The 22649-nt window shown below is 46.0% G+C and overlaps 1 protein-coding gene across 1 annotated transcript in view; it reads right to left on the bottom strand.

Moving 5' to 3' along the window:
• GALNT16 (polypeptide N-acetylgalactosaminyltransferase 16) overlaps positions 1–22649 on the bottom strand; it is a 126869-nt gene that overhangs the window by 24218 nt on the left and 80002 nt on the right. The window contains exons 4-11 of the mRNA XM_074955548.1: positions 16627–16694; positions 13015–13080; positions 11723–11844; positions 9350–9437; positions 7471–7555; positions 6158–6261; positions 1540–1666; positions 90–182 (exon numbers count right to left, since the gene is read on the bottom strand). Of these exons, the coding sequence (XP_074811649.1) occupies positions 90–182; positions 1540–1666; positions 6158–6261; positions 7471–7555; positions 9350–9437; positions 11723–11844; positions 13015–13080; positions 16627–16694 (753 nt within the window). The remainder of the gene's footprint in view (positions 1–89; positions 183–1539; positions 1667–6157; positions 6262–7470; positions 7556–9349; positions 9438–11722; positions 11845–13014; positions 13081–16626; positions 16695–22649) is intronic.

Raw genomic sequence — 22649 nt, 5'->3', positions numbered from 1 at the left:
TACCCTCTCCCAGTGAAAGTGCGAAAGCCATTTCCAGTGAACAAGCCGATTAGCAGGAAGGCTGCTAGCCAGGCTCAGGGACTGCTTACCTTCCAAATGACTTCCCGATGGCAGATGGCCGGGCCTCGTAGTAGTACTGTTTGTACTCATCCATCCATACCTCTGCTGTGCGTTTGGTGTTCCTGCAGGTGGGCAAGGAGAAGCTATGCTGAGTGCTAGTAGCTTGCGGCAGCTCCCCCAGGAGCTGGAGATAAAGGAACATTGGCAACTTAGGAATGTGCTCATGGAGACACTCAGGGTATGTCTACACTATGGAGATTATACTGACATAGCTATGGCACCGTAGCTCAGCCAGTGCAGCCTAGATGCAGCCCAAGATGATGGAAGGGGTTTTTCTGGCTTGTAGGAACACTACCTTCCCAAATGACAGTAGCTTTGTCAATGGAAAAACGCTTCTGTCCACACAGCTGCACCTACACTGGGGGTTAGGTTGGTTTAGCTGCATCGGTCAGTGGTGTGGATTTTTCATACCCCTGACCAATATGGCTACATTAACCTAACTTTTAAGGTGCAGACCAGGTCTTGGGAAAGTTAACTCATCGCCACAGCTATGCCAGCATAACCTCACAGTGTAGATGCAACCTACAGTGACAGAAGGGGGTTTTTCCATCACTGTAGGTAATCCACCTCCCCGAGCAATGGTAGCTAAGTTGATGGACGCATTCTTCTGTCTCTCTAATTGTGCCTACCCTGGAGGTTAGGTCAGCATAGCTATACTGGTCATGGGTGTGGATTTTTCACACCTCTGACTGATGTAGCTATACTGACCTAAATTTTAAGCACAGACCAAGTCTAAAGGTGTTGTGAAGTTAAAGAGTGTTAAAATGCGTTAAGCCTATGTGGACACGCTCATTCAGAAGTGAAGTGGCCGCAGTTCACTTTAGCTTAATTCACTTTTGTCCCTGACTAGATGTGCCCTTTGTGACTAGTCACAGACCAATATCACCCTTTGGTTTTTTGTAACAACATCTTTCTCCCTCCCAACAGGTCTACCAACTTCTCTCATTTTTATTCTCTTCCCTTCTCTGCTACAATGGAAGCTGCCCATTTGGCTCTTTTCACAGCAGATACATCTCTGTAGTACATCTGGACCTGCAACTCTCATGTGCTATCTCCTAATCAGTAACAAAAAATGTGACAAAGAACTCCTGAGTCCTGTGGCAGGTTCAGATGGAAGGAAGGAGATGGACAGGGCAAGGAATACCCAGGACTGGAATTCCAAGGGACACAAAGGATATGTCCTTCTGGGTTAGCATTCCAGAGGAAGGGGATATGCTTTATGCAGTGGGCATCTGCACCATTTCTTTGCCTAGGCAGGAGGCTTCAGGTTGAATCTTGTTAAATGTTCAATCACGTGCCATCCTCCCTGAATCCCCAGGCAAAAAATAAAAGGGAAAGGAGGAAAGAAAGATATAGGATTATTTAGACATGCTAAATATCAAGATGATCCACCTGCCATTGCGATATCCCAACACCTACTTGATATAGGTCAGCGCATTGCCCTCTGGAAAGTCATAGGGGTGGCGTTTCCTGAACACATGGCCGACTCGGCTGCAGGGAACAATCTCCAAGCTGCCACCACACATCCACACGCGGAAGGAGAGCTCTGGAAGAGATCCCAAGCATCAGAAGGTACAGCCAGACAAGCAATACAAGTAAAACTTCCAAGAATACCGGCCAGAAAAAGCCGCCTCATATCCGGCACCTGAATGGCTTTGCCTCCTTTCCCTGCATAGATGCCATAGACACAGTCCCCGGCAAAACCAGAAGGGACAAATTGATGGAGACAGAACATGTCTCTCTTTGTTAAAATTGAGTTGATCCTTCTTAGACTTCCCAACCTTCCTCACGTCCCTCTCCTCTCTCTGAGACCATCCCTTTAGCAAGAGACCTACTCATTTATCCTGGGCCTTGTGGCTGCCAGACACTTAGCATGGCTTCTGGCAACAGATATTGCTGACATGACACTGGACTTCAGTGGCCCACGAGCCCTGTCTACAAGAGATGGGGCTGCCCCAGGAAAATAGACACCCCTGAAGAAGTCAGAATGGGTGCCAAGTCTATAGGGAAGAGTAGGTACATGGGAGAAAAGGAACAGATTGAGGAAAAAGGTGGACAGGTGTGAGAGAATAGGAAATGACAGAGAGAAGAGGAGTCAGGGAGGTCCTTTGGTTTACTTAAGAGGTCCATGCCTGGAGTCCTGTTCCCTTTGCCACGCCCCCACTGACATCACTCGAGCACAGTTTTGAAACAGAGCATATCGTACACAGCTGCCAAGTGTGGGCCAGGGTTGCTCTCTCCCTCTAATTTCAGGGCAATGACCCAGCTGATCAGGTTTATGTATATCCAATTAAATATATCTGCTTAGCTCAGGCGCTTGTGGCCCCTTGCCATGGCAAAGTTTGGCCACCACTGCCCATCTAAACACTGTATCCCTTCTCTCTCCTGGCCTTCTCTCTCCTGGCCCCTGGAATCCCAGCAGTGGCAGTACATCTCACATTAATGCTTCAGTTGTCTCACACCATCTCATTATAAGCTCCCAACCCACCTGGCTCTGCCAAAAATGGTAGAGGAGTGAAAACACTGGGCCGCAGCTCACAGTTACCTCTCGCAAGAGCAGAATTCCGTCCGGTTTATTTGAGACAAACACACACACACACACATTTCTGACAGAAACCCAACTGATCCAGAAGTCAAATTCAACATTTTGTTAAAGAATTGTAGGAACATGGGGACTTTGATGTGCAGAAGTTCATTGCATCACAGAAGAGACAGGCCCTTGTTAAGGATTATGAGTTGTCTGTCTCCCCCCCTAGGTTGAATCACTGTGCCAGACTGGATGGGTTCCCCACTTGCACTCGATGTGGAGGTGAAAGCAACAAAAGAGGAAGGGTAGTAGGCAAAAAAATCAACTAAGGAGTTGGAAAGAATTGCATAAGATTCCCTACAACAATGGGACCCTCCACAGACTTCAGGTCATATAGATTCTCCTTCAAAATTTTTACTTGCCTGGGGTCTTCCTCAGGCCATGGGGCAGGAGATACAACATTAAGTTAAAAAAAAATCCTTTCAGCCTGAAATCTGCCATGCAGGCCCCATGGCTACCATACTTCAGGCCTCCCACCCCCAGGTTGCCAGTCCAGCTCCTTTGGAAGGAGTGGGCAGGATTGTTTAACATGAGTGGGTTATTTGTTTTTAAAATGGCTTCTACTTCTGCCTCTGAATAAAGGAGAAAATGTTAATAAGTCACATTTTCACTGCTATCTTTTGATTCCTCTCACACATCCCAGACAGTCTGTGCCCAACAAGGATCAGTTGAGAGACAACAGCAGAAGAAAGCTCCCCAGCCTCATAGGCAGGGAAGGTCTTTGAAAAAAGCCAAGCTATACATTTCTTTTGGCATTGTGTCCAACTGGCTTTTTCACTCCTGGAACTAGGTTCTGACTCATTCTGGGCCAGGTTGCATCCTAATAACTATATCAAATATATCCATTGTGAAATCCTGAAGCCAGTTTGTTCAGTTAACCTGATGTAGGGGTTTCAAGACAGTTCTTGATTTTAGGTGGAGGTGGAAGGACACAAATGGACATGCACACGCACACACATGCAAATACAGAGAGAGAGAGTGTATCTATTCCATATCCATAAAGCAGCAGGATCCTTTAAGGCAGGTGAAAAGGACAAAAAGATGATGCAGTTCACACAACAATACATCATTTTATTCTGACTTCTTTCCTTCAAATATGGAATAGAAATTGGAGATGGAGAAGATCTACTAGGTGATTTAGCCCATCTCCTGGGGCATATGTTGGATTGTTATGTACTGTATGTTTCCAAGTGCTTTGCAGTTTTAGATGACTCAAGCACTGTGAGTTTCTCCACTTCCCCTAAGAGACTTTTACCAACTAAGGGTACAATTACACTTAGAGAGGAGAGTGTGATGCCTAGCTTCGGGAGACATACCCACGCTAACTTTGATCGACGTAGTGTGCTAAAAATAATGTAGCTGCAACTGCGTGAGTGGCTAGCAGCCCCAAGTATATGCCTATAGTCTTGGATGTGTATGTACTGAGCATGGCTAATCCCTCCCACTGCTCATGTTGCCATGGCTACACTCTATTGTTAGCTTGATCAGAGCTAGCGTGGGTATGTGTCCTCAAGATGGGAATCACACACCCCACATACCTAATATATCTCGCTGCCAAGAAAACTTGCTTGGAGTGCTTGCATCTAGGGACCAAGTTACTCCTGTCTCCTAGCTGGAACAAGACTCTGTAGGGGAGTGTGTAGTGAAGCATCCTTTTACCATATCCCTTTGGATATACATTTGCCTCCCACACTCTGCCTCCTTTTTAACCCTGCTCACTCGCAAGTAGAGCTGGAAGAAATTTTCAAACAAGAAATTTGTCAAAAAATGGCCTTTAAAAAAAAATCCACAAAAAATGGTTGGTCGTAAAATATTTTGTTTTTCATGAAAAAATGTGGCATTTTTAATACAAATTTTATAAAAAAAATCAAGATTTGTCATATACCAAAAACCTGGTTTTCAATAAACAAAACAAAAATGAAAAATATCCATTACCATTTTCTATTTTATTATCCTCCTATTATCTAATAGATATATAATTTATGTGTCAAGGTGGAATGAGTTTTATATTGTATTTTAATTGATGAGATGGGCACCAACAGATGTTTACAGAAATCTGAAGAAATATCATATTGAGTAAACCGACATCAGATCTTTACAACAAAGACTCCACCTCGCAACTTTGTTTTCCCCGTTCCTAGTTTATCCTTTCAGAAGCCGAAAGCACGGGATGCATTATTCTTTTGAATGGAATTTATCTGCAATGTAATTAATAATGCAAACACAATAAATTTGTGGCAGCTTTATCACATTCTTAATGATCCTCCTACTGCCACATGTCTGAATTCTGACAGATCATCATTTCCTGTGTGTCTTAGAGAGGGTTCCCTCCGCCTAATGGAAAGTACTCTTCTGAGCTCCTTAGGTAATCCCAAGAAATATGTACTGCAGGCAAGCCATGTTTGGAACTGCTCAAATAGTGAGCAAAATCACTTTATAATTCCAGAGAGTCAGGCCAGAGGGAGTGGTTTTATTACGACATGAGGTATTGAAATACAGAAAGAGATATGTACAGATTCATTTCAGTTAACAGGAAAGACAAATAAATTAGTTATTTTAATTTCACTCTCCCTCACCAGCAATTCATTTTAATCGAGTCCCAAATACTTGATTTCTCTGTGCTCCTCTTTTCAGTTCTCTTGCTGTCTCTAACCCTCACTTACATGTGATGATTCTACAGCACATGGCATCATCTCGTTTGGGAGAAAGAGATGCCTCCAATTGTCACCTTTGGTAGTATTGGAGAAACAGATTTCAGTGCTTTGCTAATAATAACAGTACCTGGGGAGATATTCCTCAGAGGGTTTTAGAGCTTGGTCCCAGTTTAAGAGTCTTCATTATGAGTATCTGTACCCAGCTTTCACTCCCAAAGAGGCCTGACATACTAGGAACACTACATTTCAAAGCAATTGTCATGGATAAGAACTCACCTTTACTAGGGGAAGAAGGGATGTATATAGAAAGGTTGAATGGTGGTGATGTTCCACTTGAAGACTTGTGGAGTGGGACAGAAAAGAGAATCTCTCCCGAAGATCTGATGTTAAGTACCACACATGTAATTGTTATTTATGTGTATTTCTGTAGCACCTAGAAGGCCCCACTCAAAGATCATGATCTGTCCTGTTAGGTGCTGTGCACATATACAACAAAAAGATGGTCCCTACCTTGAAGAGCTTATATCTTTGATATACACATGAGCCAGTAATATAGATCTGACTGACACTGTGGTTGTCTGATGTCTAGAACCTTACATTGATACACAGATCTTTGGAGTGGGGTGTTTTTGTGGATTGGGAATGCATCCCATCTATATGCAAGTATTATATTAATTACATGAAATGCCCACAGGAAAGCATATTTTGTCTGACAAAGATTTCCTGGCGTCACTTTCTGTGTGAGGAGGAAGATGGTGGGGGGAAAGAGAGGGCAATGACTAATTTCACCACTCACCAAAATTCTCTCCTCCCCAGATGTCCATCTGAGTGTCATATTTTCCCAGATGGTTAAACCAGGACTTATCGATCACAAAGATGCCTCCCGCTATGACAGGTGTTCTGGAGAGAAGGAAGAAAGGGCAAATACATAACAAAACAATAATAATAATTTGTCCTTGCACAGGATCTGTCATCTGAAGATCACAAGGCACTTTAGAAACATTCATTAATTAAGCCTCATAAACATGCACCACCCCCATTATCCTTATCTCCATTTTACAGATGGGGAAAATTGGGCCAGACATAGTTCCGCACCTCAATCACATGATGAGATTGCAGCAGAGGTGGGAATACAACACAAATCTCCTGGCTCCAAGTCTTTTGCTTTCACCCGCCTTCCTCCCCATGTTAGATTCTATCACTAGAAGGTTCGTGTTGTGTCTTTTGCTCTTTGCATAACATACTCAATATGAAGGAACCACATGAGCACAGTGGGGTCCAAACAACTGCTGGACTGTTACTAAGGCTCAGCTACATATATCCACTGCTGTTCTGATGGTTTCAGAAACATGAGAGACAGGGAGGACCACTACAGGGCTCACAAACTATTTATTGGATGCTTTCCAATTCCTACGTGCTACAGTTAAAGAACCTTGCCGTCTAAATAGACAAGAATTTGTGGATTTTGTCAGCATTTTTCACACTTTAGTTTTCTCAATGCTCTGTACACAGTAGTGAACCACCTAGTGACTACACCGGTCAACAGAGAAGCCATTATGTGCCTCACCCCTATCTCAGTGAAAAACTTGAACATTCAAAGCTGGGAAAGAAGGATGATTCTGTAGTTAAGCCCTTGGACTGGGTTTGGGTTCCCGACTCTCCCATTGACTTCCTGTGTGACCTTGGGCAAGTCATTCAGCCTCTGTGCCATAATTCTGTATCCATAAGAGGGGATAATAGCACAACCAGACCTCACAAGCTGTCAAGAGGATAAATTAATGAGTTTGTGAGGCACTCAGATACAAGAGTGATAGGGGTCACATAAGTAGACAGACTGAACTGGCTGCAACAGTCTGTAAATGTGTTTAACTTAAAATCACTACTTCTTACATTGTTCAGGGAGTAGCGAATTGATAAATTACAGCTTTCACCCATGTCACATGACTGCTTCAAACATCTCACAGGACAAATGCCTCACACAGCATCTGCAGCAACGGTGTTGGTATCTTGTCCTCACAAGGAAAGTTCTTGTGCATTCCTGATGCAAAGATGAAGTCTTAACAATGGCATTCAAAGAGAGGGCAGCACAAGCCCAACAGAGACTGGTACCTTATGGACTGGGTTGGGTCCGTTCTGGACATCTTCTGCTCTATAGGGATCTGCTCCCACTTAAAGTGAAGGCTCCAGTCAAACCCTGAGAAGAAAAGAAACACTAGGGATGCTAATAGAGTAAGAGTACAATGCCAGCCACTAGAATACTCAGGAAATCTGCAGCAAGGGCATCAGGGGAACAACAAACTAAACTATCAGGATGCTGCAAACCACCTTTTTTTTTTTTTTTTGATGGTCCTGGTGATTGTTTTGCACACACAGGTTTCCACTAGCCTTGGAAACAGACCCACACCTTCGTTGTATGGTGGTGTTGAGAGGGTGCCTGTTTTGCCCCCTCAGCCCCATCTGCCTGTGGCAGGTGCCACACCAGATTTGCAAGTACTATCCTGCACATCAACCAGCAGGAGGCAGCGGGGCACACTGGACCTGCAAATGCATGAGGCCACCAGTGACCCAAGTGAGCAGAAGTCCCAAGGTGACCCCACACATGCCCCAAAGTAGCAAGAGCCTTCTACGTTGCATCAAAATGTAAACATGTTGCTGTACCATTTGGAGTCCCTCCAGGCTCTCCCCTCCCTTAGCAATACTTGGCTGTGCTCAACTACTTTCCAGAGCTTCTCGAGTGTGTTGTCAGGGTGAGAGGTGATAATCAAGGCTGGTGCAGTCTGGTCAGTGTGTCTTATGCCTCTTTGGCTGACAAAGTTATGAGGTTTTAATCAGCACTCTTGGTGGGATGACGGCGTATTTCTGGGAACAAAGGCTCCAGTGCATTGTCATTGGTTTTCCCAAGTCTATCACTTGTTGAGTTGCCCCACGTTTCTGAATTGAGCTCAGGGTAATTCTTAAAATGCTGCCAGGTAATGGACACCCACAAATTGGGTGGGTTCTAAAGGCAGGGAGGGTGGTGAGAGGAGGTGTTGGCAGGTGGGATTCACTGTTGAAAGGCAGAGAGAGTTGAGCCAGATGACGTTGGAGGGATGGTTGTGGAAGGGTTTTGCAGCTAGGAAGAGAGTTGAGACTGTTTTTCAGGGGCTACTGTGGGAGGAGTGACCTTGGGATGCTCTTCAAGGGATAGAAGGAAGCTCTGATGTCTGCTTAGCACAGTGTGCTGGCTGGAGGGCTGTGCAGCTGTCAGGAGTCTATCTGCAATATCAGTGGGTTTCAACAGCTGATGGTGGCATTTGTCTGGGGGAATCATGGAGAGGGTGCAGGCAGGCAGAGGGTGCAGCAGGGGAATGGGGTTGGGTTAGGGGCCTAACCTGAGGGACCTATTGGTGGGTTTAGGCACTGCTGAGTAGAAGGAGAGCTAATGAGCTGGTGAGGGATTGTTTGCATCATTTATCCATCAGGTGATGGGTGATGTTAGTGGTTGCGAGAGGGGTTGGCCTGCATGCTTTGGGATGGGCAGGTGTGTGTGTGGTGAGTTTGGAGAGCAAGCAGGGTGCATTCTGATCGCTCATCTGCAGGGTTACTGGAGGGCTCAGCAATAGCAGGAGGGGCTGGGTTGGGTGCCCTGTGGGTGTCACTGGGAGCTGGGAATTCTGGTCTGGAGCATTGTAAGGCTCAGACTCTGGCACATCTCCTGAATACCTGCCTGGCCTGCAATCTGCCTGCAGATCTTTCCTAGAGAGCCATCTTCAGTCCTAAAAAACTACTGACTTGTGTCTGAAGCATCCACATGCAGGGCCAGTTACACAGAGTGAGGGGAGAGCCTCTCTGCATACCCCCAAGTTGCTCCATGGCCTCTTCTCCACTGGAGCTGGTCCTTCCAAGGAGCAAAACACATAGGACAGAAAGAGCAGAGCACTGTTACTGCTGCCACTCACTATCTCCTCCCCCTCAGGTCTAACTTATCCCAGCTATTAGCCTTACCCACCTCCCCTCAGATCGGCTGAGGCTGCCAGGTAGGCAAAATTATCCAGGCTGATCACATCAATGATTGGACTCACCACTCGGGTATAATCCTGTAAGAACAGAAGAGTGGGAGAACAATCAGGCCTCTTTTGGGGGGCTGGCAAAAGAATAGGATATCAGAGACAAGAGGCTATGTACACAGCAACAGGGAAAAATAAATCAGCATATTACATTGCAACCCTTCATTACCTCCCGTGTGGCAGCTGGGTAACGAATCCATGGCTGCTGCACATGTCTACAGATAGGGAAACTGTCAGCTCAACTTCATATCTATGACACAGGGGAATGGAACTAAGGGCCCTCTTGTAATATGGGTTTAGCACACAGGAGCACTGGTAAGTGATAGCTCTTTATTTCCTGGCCCCAATCACATGACATGGGTCCTAGTTCAAATGTTAATATCTTTGTCACACAGGCAGGAATCAGTATCCACCATTCCTTCGATGTTTTTAAAACAAAAAGGCCAATACAATAAAAAAATGCTCATTACCAACCCAAAACAACCACATAGCCAACTAATAAACCACAAAGGTGGAGACAGTATTTACTCATGATGATTGACTAGTCCCTGAGAATAATGAGACAGGCTTGGAAATCATGAGATTTTTAAAATAAAGAAAGAAATACTGGGTGCTTTTTATTTGCCTTCTGGTTTTTGAACCTTCAGGGAGCACTCCAGTCACATTTTCAAGCTATTCTCTGCAACAATGGGTGCTAGAAAATTACTTTGTATTAAAAGAAAGCTGAGATTCTTGACTCCAGGAGCTGAGGCTTTAAGAAAAACACCAGCTATCTCCACACTCACGATAAAATTGAGAGAGTCGGTAACGCTGGAGGTACCTAGCCATCCGTCTGTCACTACTACCTCTTGCCTTCTGATCACACAGCCACTTATTCTCAGAACAAGTTCCTTCTGCTGTGGCCTGTATTCAGGCCTTGAGCCTGGGTGTGCTGTTTGGTTTTTCATCGACAGCGACAGAGCGGGCATGAGTTAATTCTGCCCGTGCAAGAGCGCTGTCAACAGCAGTGTCAGAGTTCATCCCTTCTATGGGCTGTGCTCTGTTACCATCTATCCAGGTGGCCTGATATTCCAGCCTCCTCACAGCTAGAGATAGGTGTGAACCAAACCCCCGGACCGAAACAGCTACAAAATTTGGGGCAAGTTTGGAATCTGAACCTGGACCTAGATCTGAACATGGCAACTGAGCCCTATATCTATAATGGGCTGAACCAAAATCTGAGCTCAGGCCAGCCCAGAACGCTAAAAAGGTTGGATCAGGGTCCAAAAACTTTGCAGCTCAGATCCATCCCTGCTAACAACTACTCAGACCCAGCTGCAGAGACACCATCACTGCGCTGCTGCTGCTGCTCCTGCCAGGAGCTTGACTTTATGAGCAGAAGTAAAGTAGACATTTATATCAGGCTACTGAGATGGAGGATTTATTGAGCAGGCTTAAAAAGAAGTTCTAAGGTTTCACCTTCTTCCTCCCCTTGATACTAAACTGAGCAGACATATGAAATGTGCAGCAGCGCAAGTGCCTCCCACTCCTCTCCTGGGCCCCATTACTTCATGGGCTCCTTTCTTCAGAGATGGAGAATGCGGCACTTGCAGGTGGCAGAGAGATCAGTCCCCCTCTGCACCCCCCTGCTCTTTCCCTGCAGGTTCACTGTAGCATTGTCACATCCTCCCTTCGACCCCATGGTGAATTCAGGGCGAGAGCTGCCAACGCTGCTGTCTGATATTCCACTCTATCTGCCCTGGGGTTAATCCTTTCTCCAATGAACCTCAGAAAGAAAGTCCCTGGAGGCACTTTGTGTTGGGAAGTGGTTTTGTGGGCCCGGTGCTTGTTGCAGAGGGTGTTAATAGCAGGAGGGTTTGGGGGGTGGGAAGGGGAGAGGTTCAACAGTTGGAAGGGAGTTGTGGAAAGGGAGCAGTAGTCCGTGCAGAGGTTGTGTGTGTTGTCTACGTGTGAGGGGACATGGAAGAGGTATCCAGGAAGGTTAAAGTAGCAGTCAGCAGCACAAGGATTTTCACACATCTCCCCTGCCATCTATGAACATCCCCGCCCCCACAACAGGAAAGTGCTGGGGCCCTGCGGTAAGAGTCCTGGTAATACACAGCAGGTGCCAGTTGCACGGAATATTTTAGGCTCCGTACTCCTCTTAAAAACATCTGAGTTGGACAAGGAGGCATTTGGGTGCTTGCCCTCGATGCTGAAGCTCACAGTGTGCACGGTGCTGTCTATCAGCTGCCTGGCAGGGCCAGGAAAAAAGAAGCTAAATCCTGGCAGGAGTTGTGTGGGGATAGAAAGATGACGTGGGGAAGGGGTCTCACCTCTTTCACTCTCTGAAGCATCGGCTGCAGCCACTCGCTGTTCACCTCACAGTGACTGTCCAGGAAGGTGAGAATCTCAGCCGTTGCCACCTCGGCCCCTCGCACTCGAGAGCGAATCAGCCCTAAGAGGAGGAACAGGCAGAGGAGGGGAAGGCAGTGGAAAGGCCAGAGAGTAAAAGAAAGGGGAGATAAGGGAGGGAAAGCCCTGAACTTCTACAACTTAGAAAAAATAAAAATTCTCCACTGCCTTGCACCTTGTGTAGCCATTTATACTGGTGCAGGGGGCCTGATTCTCCAGGGCAAGCTGGACCCTTTACACTGCTCTAACAGTGTAAATGGCTCATAAACGTACCCCTACCAGAGGGGCCTCCCCAGATGGCATAGAGCTGCCTTAGCCAGGTCCATGCCACCACAGGAGTAGGAGACATGCTAGGGAGCATGGGCTTTTTTTTTTTCCTGTCTACACCACTAAACCTCCAGTCTTGATTACTGGAACCTCCTCCTCTTCAGCCTCCCTGACACTCACATCACTGCCCTCAAGTCCCTCCAAAGCACAGCTGCTACAATCACCTTCCTTGCCTTTCACTCTGCTCAGTCACCCCCATTTCTCAATCTCTCACCTAGCTCCCCCACTCCTTCCAGTGTACTGAGCTCCATCTTCTTGTCCTGACTTTCAGGGCCCCTCACTGCTTTTCACTCTTCTCTTTTATGATGCCAGTCTCTCCCACAAATGCTTCCCCATCTTCCACACCACCCCCTGATGCTTGGGATGCCATGTAAGGCTGCTACCCTCACCTCCTTCAAATCCCTTCTCAAGACCCACTTGTGCTGTGATGGCTATAAGAAATCAGACAGCACAAAATGGCTGTGCGGAAGGACAGCTGTTAGGACAGCTAGGGAAAGTCAACATTTCGTTTTGTAGGTGTATTATATATATGAAATATTAGCTTTCCCCAACTGTGTGTGTGTATATATAATGTATATTTGATTGTCTTCTTCTCTCAGGTCAGGAACCATGTCTACCTATATGTTTCTAGCACAATGGGGTCCTGAGCCTGACTGGGGACTGTGGGCACTACTATAACGTAAATATTTAAAACAACAACAAATGCCCTGAAGTATGAGGATTGATAACCCAGGTTCGCTCTGCCAAAGCCTCCAGATTGGGAAATAAAAGCTTCACCTGTATTGCAAGTATGAATTGTAACCATGAGAAATACCATCTACGGGAGTGGAGGGCAGAAGGGGTGACTTTGCGAGCAGATGGTACCTGCAAAGTTTTCCACACTCACCTTCTCGCCGACTGTTGCGTAGACACTTGATCTTTGGGATCTTGGTAAGGAGCTGGCAGTCCTCAGCTTAGGAAAGAAGAAAACATTTGGCACAAATGCATGAATTATTTGGCTTCCGTGGAGAGCTCCAGTTAACTGCTGTCATGTGTCTCTATGCAGGGAAAGTGCTGCTTTCACTTAATATCACTTTAATCAACCTGATACCTTAATCCCATTGTCTAAAGTGTACCCAAGAGATCTCACTTGACAGTCCTCCTCCCTGGCAGCTGAGCCAAAGCTCCCCAGATGCGCTGAAAGGCTGAGGCTGCAGCCAGTTCGAGATCAGCACTGCAGAAGAACAAAGGGGCATATGCTGTAGGTTGTAGAATTGAGAGCAGGAGAAACTGAGGGACATCAGGGAGCAAGTGCAGAGAATCCAAGAAGCTAGGGAGGAAAGAGACCTATTCTATTAGGTGATCTAGTGCATTTCCTCCACCCATGAGATCATGCAAGGTTGTTCCCTACAATCTGTTCTCTGAGATAGTTTTAATTAATCCAAGCCATAGTGATTCAATCATCTTTCTTGGGGACACTTTTCCACTGTCTAATATAGGGATGTCCAACTGGTAACTTGCTGGGAGCCCACATCACACCTAATTTGCATTAAATGAAGTACATTACAGAACCATCCCAGACTGCATCTGGTAAGAGGGACCTTCTGCTCAGCTCACGGTGGAGCAATGCATGCTGGGCCATGTAGGCTCAGAAGGCCACATCTCCACATGAAAGAGGAGATAAGGCACAGGGCTCCCTCTAGAACAGTGGGGTTCATGAACCCCTGGGGGGTTGCGAAATGTTACAGGGGGTTCTTGGGAAAAAATTCCCTAATGGCGAACAGAGCTGTCCATAGGGACCCTGGGCAGCACAGGGCCAGCAGCCCGGAGCCCCTGGACTTCCAAGAGCTAAGCAGATCAAAGCAAGCATATCTATCACACTCAGGAGATTTAAACTTCAAGACTCCTTATAAGGAATGGAAATGGAGGTGGATATTTTTTGCTGTTTTTAAAATTAAACAGGCAGCTCGTATTGTTTTTAAAATTATTATGAAAAACAAGTTTAAGCTTTGTTGTAACGTGCGTTGTTTGCCTGAACTGCTCAAGACCTGAATGCTTGTGTAGGAGGAACTCTTTGAGTTGGCTTCTTAAATACCTTCATGCTGTTTCACATCTGATACTCCTTGATGAAACATAGGAACCTTGGCTTATAACAGGCTCATTCAAAGTGAAACAAGCTATGAAAGTGAGATCTTGGAAGCGTGTTGCCATTTTCATAATGTAATAAAAATACTGTAATCATAAATAATAATTAATAATAAATAGAGTGTACAAGCATGTCATAAAAACCAATTTTATATTTTCAAGATCACTGCTTTTATAATTTATACTCAGGTAAAGGAGAAAATCCCTGGAAATATTCCTTTTTAGGATGGGGTACGTGAGACTTGACATTTTATTGAAAGGGGTTCACAGGTTGTTAAAGTTAGGGAACCACTGCTCTAGAACTCTGTGGGATACATTTGGACCACAGGCCACACTTTGGCAAGTCCTGCTCTAACAGATATCACTGGGGCAAAAGTTTCCATCACAAGCCCATTTCCCCTGAGCCCTCTCCACCTCCCTCCCCCCACAAGCAGCTCTTTTATCCCATGCACTTTTCTACATCTTGCAGAGCCCTTTGCTTGCCATCATCCTCCCACAGCCTCAGTGCTCTGGAGAGAGACGCTAAGGCCACCAGCCAAAGTGCTTCTCTTGGCATCTCTTTTTCCATTTTCAAGGACACACAATCTGAAATATTGCTTTTCTGTGGGCAGCTTGGCAGCTGCTGTATCATTCAAATGTAGTGGCAGGAGCTCTTGAGTAAAGAACTATTGAGATATTGCTGGACGTCACAAGGGAAGACTGTGTCCCAGCACTGGACAGGTCCATTTCAGGTGAATGCAAGAATCTCTTTTCAGGTTATTCACCCGCCAGGAATGTAAGAAGAGTGGGCCCAGAAATCCAAGTCCTAGTTCTGACCCTAACCTATCTGTGTCGTTGGGGAAACCGAGGCGCCAAGGGCCAGATTTGCAGAAGTGCTCAGCACCCTAGAGCTACCGTTGAGAATAATGGGAACATCTGGGAGATGGACACTTTTGATAATCTTGCCATTTATTTAGAGGCCTAAATGGGAGTTTCTGGCTGAGCTCTTTTGAAAATCTGGCCTCAAGTTGCTCAAGGCCAACATTTGCAAAAGTGGCAATGGAGTCTGGGTTTGAATTGTCAGGTGCTCAACTTGAGACACTTAGGACCTGCTTTTCAGAGGTGCTGAGCCCCACAGCTCCCATTGCCTCCCATTGGAATTGTGGGTGCTCAGCGCTTCTCAAAATCAGGCTCTGGGAGTCTCAGGCTGGCACCCAGGAACTCAGGCACCCAAACTCAGTGGCCGCTTTTTGAAAATTTTGGGCAAAGCTATTTATATGTAAAATGCAGCCAGTATCACTTCCTTAACTCACAGGGGCACTGCAGACATTCACTACAAAATGCTATAAAAAACTAATAATAGTCTGAAGATGTAATTAATTATTATAATAAACATGGTGCTAGATTGTCCTGGGCCATTGTGGAGCCCCTTGTACCCCAACCCCATTATACAACAGCCAGGAACAAATGCAAGCCCTGTGCTCAGGGGAGTGCATAGATTACTATCTCCTAGTGCCTTTAGGGGAATGAATTACCCAAAAGGTGGCATGGCGGAGCCACAGTCTGTGGAGCTAGCCAGGATCATGCAGCATACACTCCTGCTTGGCACCAGGTTGCTGGAGGAAGTCGGGTGCCTCTTGAAGCAAAATCTCACCCAGAACTACCCCCAGGGGTGCCCTAGCTACATGATGATCCCAGCCTGGGCCTAGGGCAAAAGCCAGTCTGTCTGTAGAACATGAGAGTTTGCAACAGTTCTCTGTGGTCTCTCTCTCTAACACAGTGGTTCTCAACCTGCTGCCCGCAGGTCGCATGTGGCCCAATTAGCACATAGCTGCGGCCTAGCTGTGTGCTAAAGGCCACAGGGCCTGCATGGCTGGGTCCAGGCTGCCAGGCTGCCCTGTGCAACGGCGGGGTCTGGGGCTGCCCTTCCACTCAGCCCTGCAGCGGAGTACGCTCCTGGCCCCACTCTGTGGAGGAGTCTCTGGGTGTGGGCTGGGGCGCTGGGCATATGCGGCCCACAATAATAAAAAGGTTGAGAACCACTGCTCTAACCCATATCATCAGACACTACTGGCCTACACCACTCACCATATTTGGGCTAAACACCACATAAAAAGGTGGTTAATGGGACCAGACTGGGTACTCTGGCAACCTGGCCAGAACTACCAACCTCACACAAGGAGAACAGGAAAGAGGAAAACACAGCCTTTTTGCCATGGGTGAAAGCTAAACTAGGTGCAGAAAAGCCTCTCTCCTTTCCTTGTTCTTTCTTCTTTCGCCAACTGGCAAGTGAGCAAGAGAGAGAATCTTTGAGAGGGAGGGAAAGAGAACAGAGTGAGTGAAGGAGAAAATGAGAGAGAAAAGCAAAAGAAAGAGAGGGAGGATTGATACTTACGATCTGAGCTGAAGTCATCCACTAAAATGATCTCCTGAATGAGATTGGCAGGGGTGCGGTTTATAACACTGCAGGAATCCAAGAAGGAAAGAAGGACCTCATCATTATTAAACAAAGGCTTTTGCTTGTACTGTTTGTAACCTGAGTAGGGGGACCAGATGTCCCAATTTTACAGAGACAGTCCCAATATTCAGGGCTTTGTCTTACATAGGCACCTATTACCCACCACCTCCATCCTGATTTTTCACCCTTGCTGTCTGGTCACCCTAAACCCGGGTGTGATGGACAAGAAGCTGTATTTTTATTTATTTTGGGAATACTGATATGTGATAATGGTATGAATACTGTCCATGACCTGTTGAGTGAGGTAAACTTACTGTAGAAGATGGTGGTTTATTAGAATTTCTTGTATGACTTTATTGATCTAACTTAACAGGGGGCTGTGGGAACAGCAAACCACAAAGAAACACAATAGATCTAGATAAAGACACCCCAACATACACTTGAAAAACTACAGGGCAAAAGTTAAGCAGCGCTTCCCAGGGAGAGAAGAGGGAGTCACTTGTCAACAGCTGTCTAGGGAGACAGGCTGACACAGGGCTCCCCACATCCAGGGACCAGTAAGCCTTAGGGAAAATAAGCTTAATTTTATTGCTTTAAAATCTCTTTTCCTCTGAAATGCTTTAGTTCTAAACAGCTAATACTTTGCTTTAAGGAATCTGTTTGGTCACTGATTACCATTGCCATTGCTCCAGAGAAGGGAGGAGAATTGCTGGGTCTGGACAAAAGTCGGACCTGCTGAAGTAATCACAGTTAATATCAGGGGGCCGCAACCCAGGGCCCGGTCTGAGAATGTGAGAATCACGATTCCACTCAGAGGGAGGTGATGGCTAGAGGTCTGGGACCGGGCGGGATGCACTCAACAAGGTTAGGAGGCGTCGGAGATGCAGTCAGCCCAGTACCTGTGATACTGCGCATCCCGCTAGATACTGCACTGCCTCTCTCCTTCCATACCTATAAGAGGTAAAGAGCCCTGCTGAGGGTTAGTTATTCGGTCGTACAGTGACCTGGGCAGGATTGCTGCCGGCAGAACATTTTCTAGTGCTTTGCCCTATGTACTGTATATCCAAACTCCCACATGACAGGACTTCTGTCACATCACTTGGGTGAGACAGTTCCACAGCCCTATAAGTTTAACTGTCACTCAGCTTTTCCTGATATTCAGCCAAAATGTTCCCATTTTTAATTTCACACCCCCGCCCCAACACTCCCTCAACCACTTGCCCCTGCCCCTCACCCACCACCCCCAGGATCTTCCTGGCCACTCACTGGCACCCCCGCTGACTCAGCGCTCTGTTCCCATCCTGGGCAAGGGCAGCTCCTCCCAAACCTGGCCACTCAGCAGCAATGCTGGCTCCCATCACCCGCCCAGCATTCACACGGTACGGGTCAAAGTTGAGTGATGAGTAATGATGTGACCAGGCACACGGGGTCATAACATTACTCAGGTTTGGAGTATCATGATAGAGACGCAGCCGGATCACACCTGAGTGGCTCTGTGACCCCATTGTCGAGTGGCAACATCACTCACTTGAATTTGGCCCGGCCAACCCCTGTCCTGACTAAACTTGAGCAGTGCTGGAGGGAAGGTGGGGCCAAATTTAAGCAAGTGGCGTTGCAACCCCATGTGCCAGATGCAGTGCTGGAGCAACAGTCTGCCTGGTTGGGCCTCCATAACCTTGTGGGTCCTGGTGCGACTGCACCACTTGCACCATTGTAGCTATGTCACTGACACTAACCCCTCACTCTGAGCTCTGACTCCAGCACCCAGATAAAGCTGTGGGGAGAATTTGGAGGGCTCTCTCCAAAGATTCCCTTAGTTTGTGGGATTTCAGTGTTGCAGGATTGATTAGTTACTTGTTTATTTGATATCCTTGTCTCCTTTGCCTGGTCCCTTGCCCTTCTTTTAGTTTACCCATCCTTTCTGGAAATAAAGTGTTGTTTATCTTTCTTTGTTGGTCCTGTTATATATTATAATATTCCATGGGTGGTAGTTGTTATTATTTATTATTTGTATTATCATCGCACATAGGAGATGCAGTCATGGACCAGGACCCCATCCAGCCACTAGATGGAAGCACTGTGCACAAGGCAGTCAGGCCCCATTGTCCTAGGGAGAGTCGCCAACCCTCTGCAGATGGAGGAATGAGGGGCTCTACCACGCTTGGGGATCAGGGTTAGTCATCATTGTTCAGTTCAGATGTACGAATTTACCAAAGTTCTTTTAATCTGTCCTCATAAGCCATTCTCTCAAGCGCTAATAATGATTTTTGCAGTTCTTTGATCACTTTCTAACTTGTCAATATCTTTCTGGTAGGGAGGTGTAGAGAACACTCTGGCTTTCCTAAGTCCCTCCCATCTGTCCAAAATGCAACTGCTAAAATTATCTTCCTCACCTGTCAATCCAACCATCTCCCTCGCCTCTTCAAATCCCTCCCCTAGCACCTCGTTACTCCCCACAGCCAGTTCAAACTTCTCATCCTCACCTTCAAGTCCCTGCGCAGCTCCAATTGGATCTACATCGTTCCTTATGCCTCCCTTTACCTCCTTTTCTCTGTCAACAATGCGGGCCTCACCAACCACTTTGCTTCCTCTGCCCACTCAGGCCTTCTTCCATAATGCCCCCTAAGCAGGAAACAAACTCCCAGTCTTCAATGGGACTAATCATGTGCTTAAAGTTAAGCACCTACTCAAGTACCTTGCCGGATCTGGGCCATAAAGAGGAGAGGAGTGTGAAATTATTATTTAAAAACCACCACATCTAGGCTAACAGAGCCTAATGTTGCCGTGGTTTTTTTACTGCTATCTCACCCTGCAAACACATAACCGCTTTGCTGTTCACTATCTCACCCCACTCTATTTCAGAGTTATGTTTCCACATGCCCGCCCATGAATATTTGTGTTTCAGCTTGTATTTCCCTAGATGTCTCAGCCTGCATTTTTGCAAGCCAGATCTCATTTGCTACATCTGGTTCACATCTCAGCCCTCTCTGGGTCCCATAGCATTACTTTTCTGTTTTCTCTGATGATTGCAACTTCTCCCACATCACTGTCATTTGCAAGTTTCATGTACAGGACTACCTTGTGCTTTGTGTAGTAATTCACAGCTGTGTAAAGTGAGTGTAAAATGCACCCAAATCAAAACGGTTCCATTTTGTACCTTCTCTTCGTAGGTGTCAGTGACCACAAGCCGAAAGTCAGTGGAGAACCAGCCCCAGGCAGTTTACCACTTTGTTAGAGAAAATATTTAACAAGACTGGTCTAACCCCGCCTATCATCTAAATTTTCCTGCCTCCTCTACAGTGTTGCCTGCGTATTCCCTGATCCCACCTCTTCTGAAATCCTTGTCTTTGCATTCTCCTCCTCTCACCTATATGACTACAACTTCCACAATGCTTTTGTCCACAAGTTCCAGATCTCCAGACTCCAACACGTGCAAAAGGAAACAAACACATCACACCCTTTTCATCAACACTTCCACTGATTTCCTCATTAGAGGTACTATGGTCTAGTGGCCTGCAAATAGGGCTGGGAGTCAGGAATTCCTGAGTTCTAATTTTAGTTCTGCGACTAACCTATTGTGTGGCCTCCAGCAAGACACTTAACTTCTCTGTGTATAATTTTCTCCATCTCCAAAATGGGGATTATAACACTTCCAATATTTCCCCAGTGTAGATAACAGGGAATAATATGTCTCTTCCTCACAAGAGTGCCATGAAAATTAGTTAATGTTAATTCAGATGTAAGGTTCAAAAGGGGGCTAGATAGATTCATGGAAGATAGGTCCATCAATGGCTATTAGCCAGCATGGGCAGGAATGGTGTCCCTAGCTTCTGTTTGCCAGAAGCTGGGATTGGGTGACAGGGCATGGATCACTTGATCCATGTTCATTCCCTTTGGGACACCTGCCGCTGGCCGGGGACGGGATGCTGGGCTTGACAGACCTTTGGTCTGACCCAGTATGGCCGTTTTTACGTTCTTAAGGTGCTATAAAAGAGCTAAACATTACTACTATTCCAAAATCCAGTTCTAAATTTCCTTGTGTCTGAAACATGGACCAACTTCAGTCTGTTCTCCCCCCTCCCCCCCGATGCATTTCTTGTCTCTCTACTCCTCTCATTGCTCCCTCTGTTTATTCAGCATCAGTGTCCTCTCGCTGCCTCATCATGGATGTATCAGCAATGCTGACATGAGAGTCTTCTCCTCTGCAGATCTGACCATCTATATAATCCTCCTTTTTATCTCTCTCTGGCTCACAGACTCTCCATTTCATTTCAAATCTCACCAGAAAATACAACCCTTTCTTCTTTTACTCTGAATTTCTCTCTTTATCTGTCCTTATTTATTGAATTTGCCAAAGCATATTGGGATGCAGCTTGTATGAAAGGTGCTGCACAAAATACGTTTGTATTCTACAGCATTGTTTCCACCAGAATTTACACAATCACTTAGCATGGGCACTGAACTACTGACAGCCCTGTTATCTTACACAGCAAATGTACATCCATACATTTGTATTCACAGACAAATGGTATCCACACACCCTAAAAATCAATAAATAAAATATAGACAACACAGCTGTTGTCTTCCCTCCATATAAGGCCTCATTGTGTCAGTGAGAGCGGCCAGCATGGCAGAAACTGGTAATTTCACTTAATGACTAGCAAGGCAGAGATATCAAGCAGGCAAGCAGTCCATGAATGATAGCCATCTCCTGCAGAGCAGGGCATGTCAAGTGAGAAAACAGTTCATGAGTGACAACTGTCTCCTGCAAAGCAATAGATGTCAAGCAGACCAGCACAGATATCTCCTGCACATCAAAGGATGCCAGCAGGCAAGCTGTTTAAGATGCTACTTTAATAGCTGCTGGCATCCAGGCTATTTCTAATTCTTTTCTGCATTCCCTCTCTCGTTTAGTCTCTTGTTTGGTCTCTTTATCCAAGCATCAGACTTTGTATCTTCCTCCTCAGCTACCTCTAAGCTGAAAACAAATCCTTGTGGCCTAAACATGTTGTACGCCTTGAACCAGCAGCATTTGCCTGCTAAACAAATCACAAGGCCATGCACACAAAAGTCTTCTCTATGCTAGGGAACTTTAGGAAAAAATTCCTTCCATCAGTGCCACCGATTCACATGAATCTGTGTTAGCCCTGATGGGATCCCCTGTGTAGACAATTTAAACCCATGTGGTACAAATGCATCTGGCTGTGGGAGCCTTGTCTACAGGAGGGCTCCCACCCGTCTCACACAGGCTCAGCCGAATTAGTGGTACCACCCTTGTGTAGTTCTTCTTAAAACTAGCTAGTGCATAGCTGAAATTTTAAAAAGCAGCCACCATTTTGGATGCCCAACTTGAGATATCTGGGCCCTATTTTCAGAGGTTTTGAGCATCCACAGCTCCCATGAATGTCAACTGTAAGTGCAAGTTCTCAGCACCTCTGAAAATCAGGCCCAAAATGGCAAGTTTGGTACCCAACCCAATGGCTGCTTTTAAAAATGTCCTTATTGTCATTTATTTTCATCAGTTATTCTCCTTCATTCCCAGTTCCTCATTCATCATCCCCAAAGTGCAACTAAAATCCCTTAAGTTCTGTTTAGGAAAAAATAAGTACTCTGTTATAACCATGTAATTACATAGAACTTTCAACCGGTGCTCCTTGCATGGTTAATTTTGATTAGTTATCTAACCAATCAAGCTCTAATTGTCATCCTGGGCCCCGCACACCTGCTGCAATTTTAAACCTAAAGCTGTTCTGGAAGCCTGACCAGATGCCATAAAAAAAAAGTAGCTGATACAATTTTATGCTTCCCCTTGCTTAATATCACTGTGGTCCTCTGCAGACTCACAACAAGTGATAAATAGACTAGAAGAGTCTCTTTCATACTTGATATATCCCAAAGTGCTTTACCGTAATGACACAGTGGTGGGTGTACTGCCTGGGTAGGCGAACTCAGCAGCAATT

Source organism: Natator depressus, chromosome 6 (assembly GCF_965152275.1).
Source record: "Natator depressus isolate rNatDep1 chromosome 6, rNatDep2.hap1, whole genome shotgun sequence".
Classification (NCBI taxonomy): Eukaryota; Metazoa; Chordata; order Testudines; family Cheloniidae; genus Natator; species Natator depressus.
The sequence above is the reverse complement of the archived record's forward strand: the minus strand, read 5'-3'. Positions and strand labels throughout refer to the sequence as shown.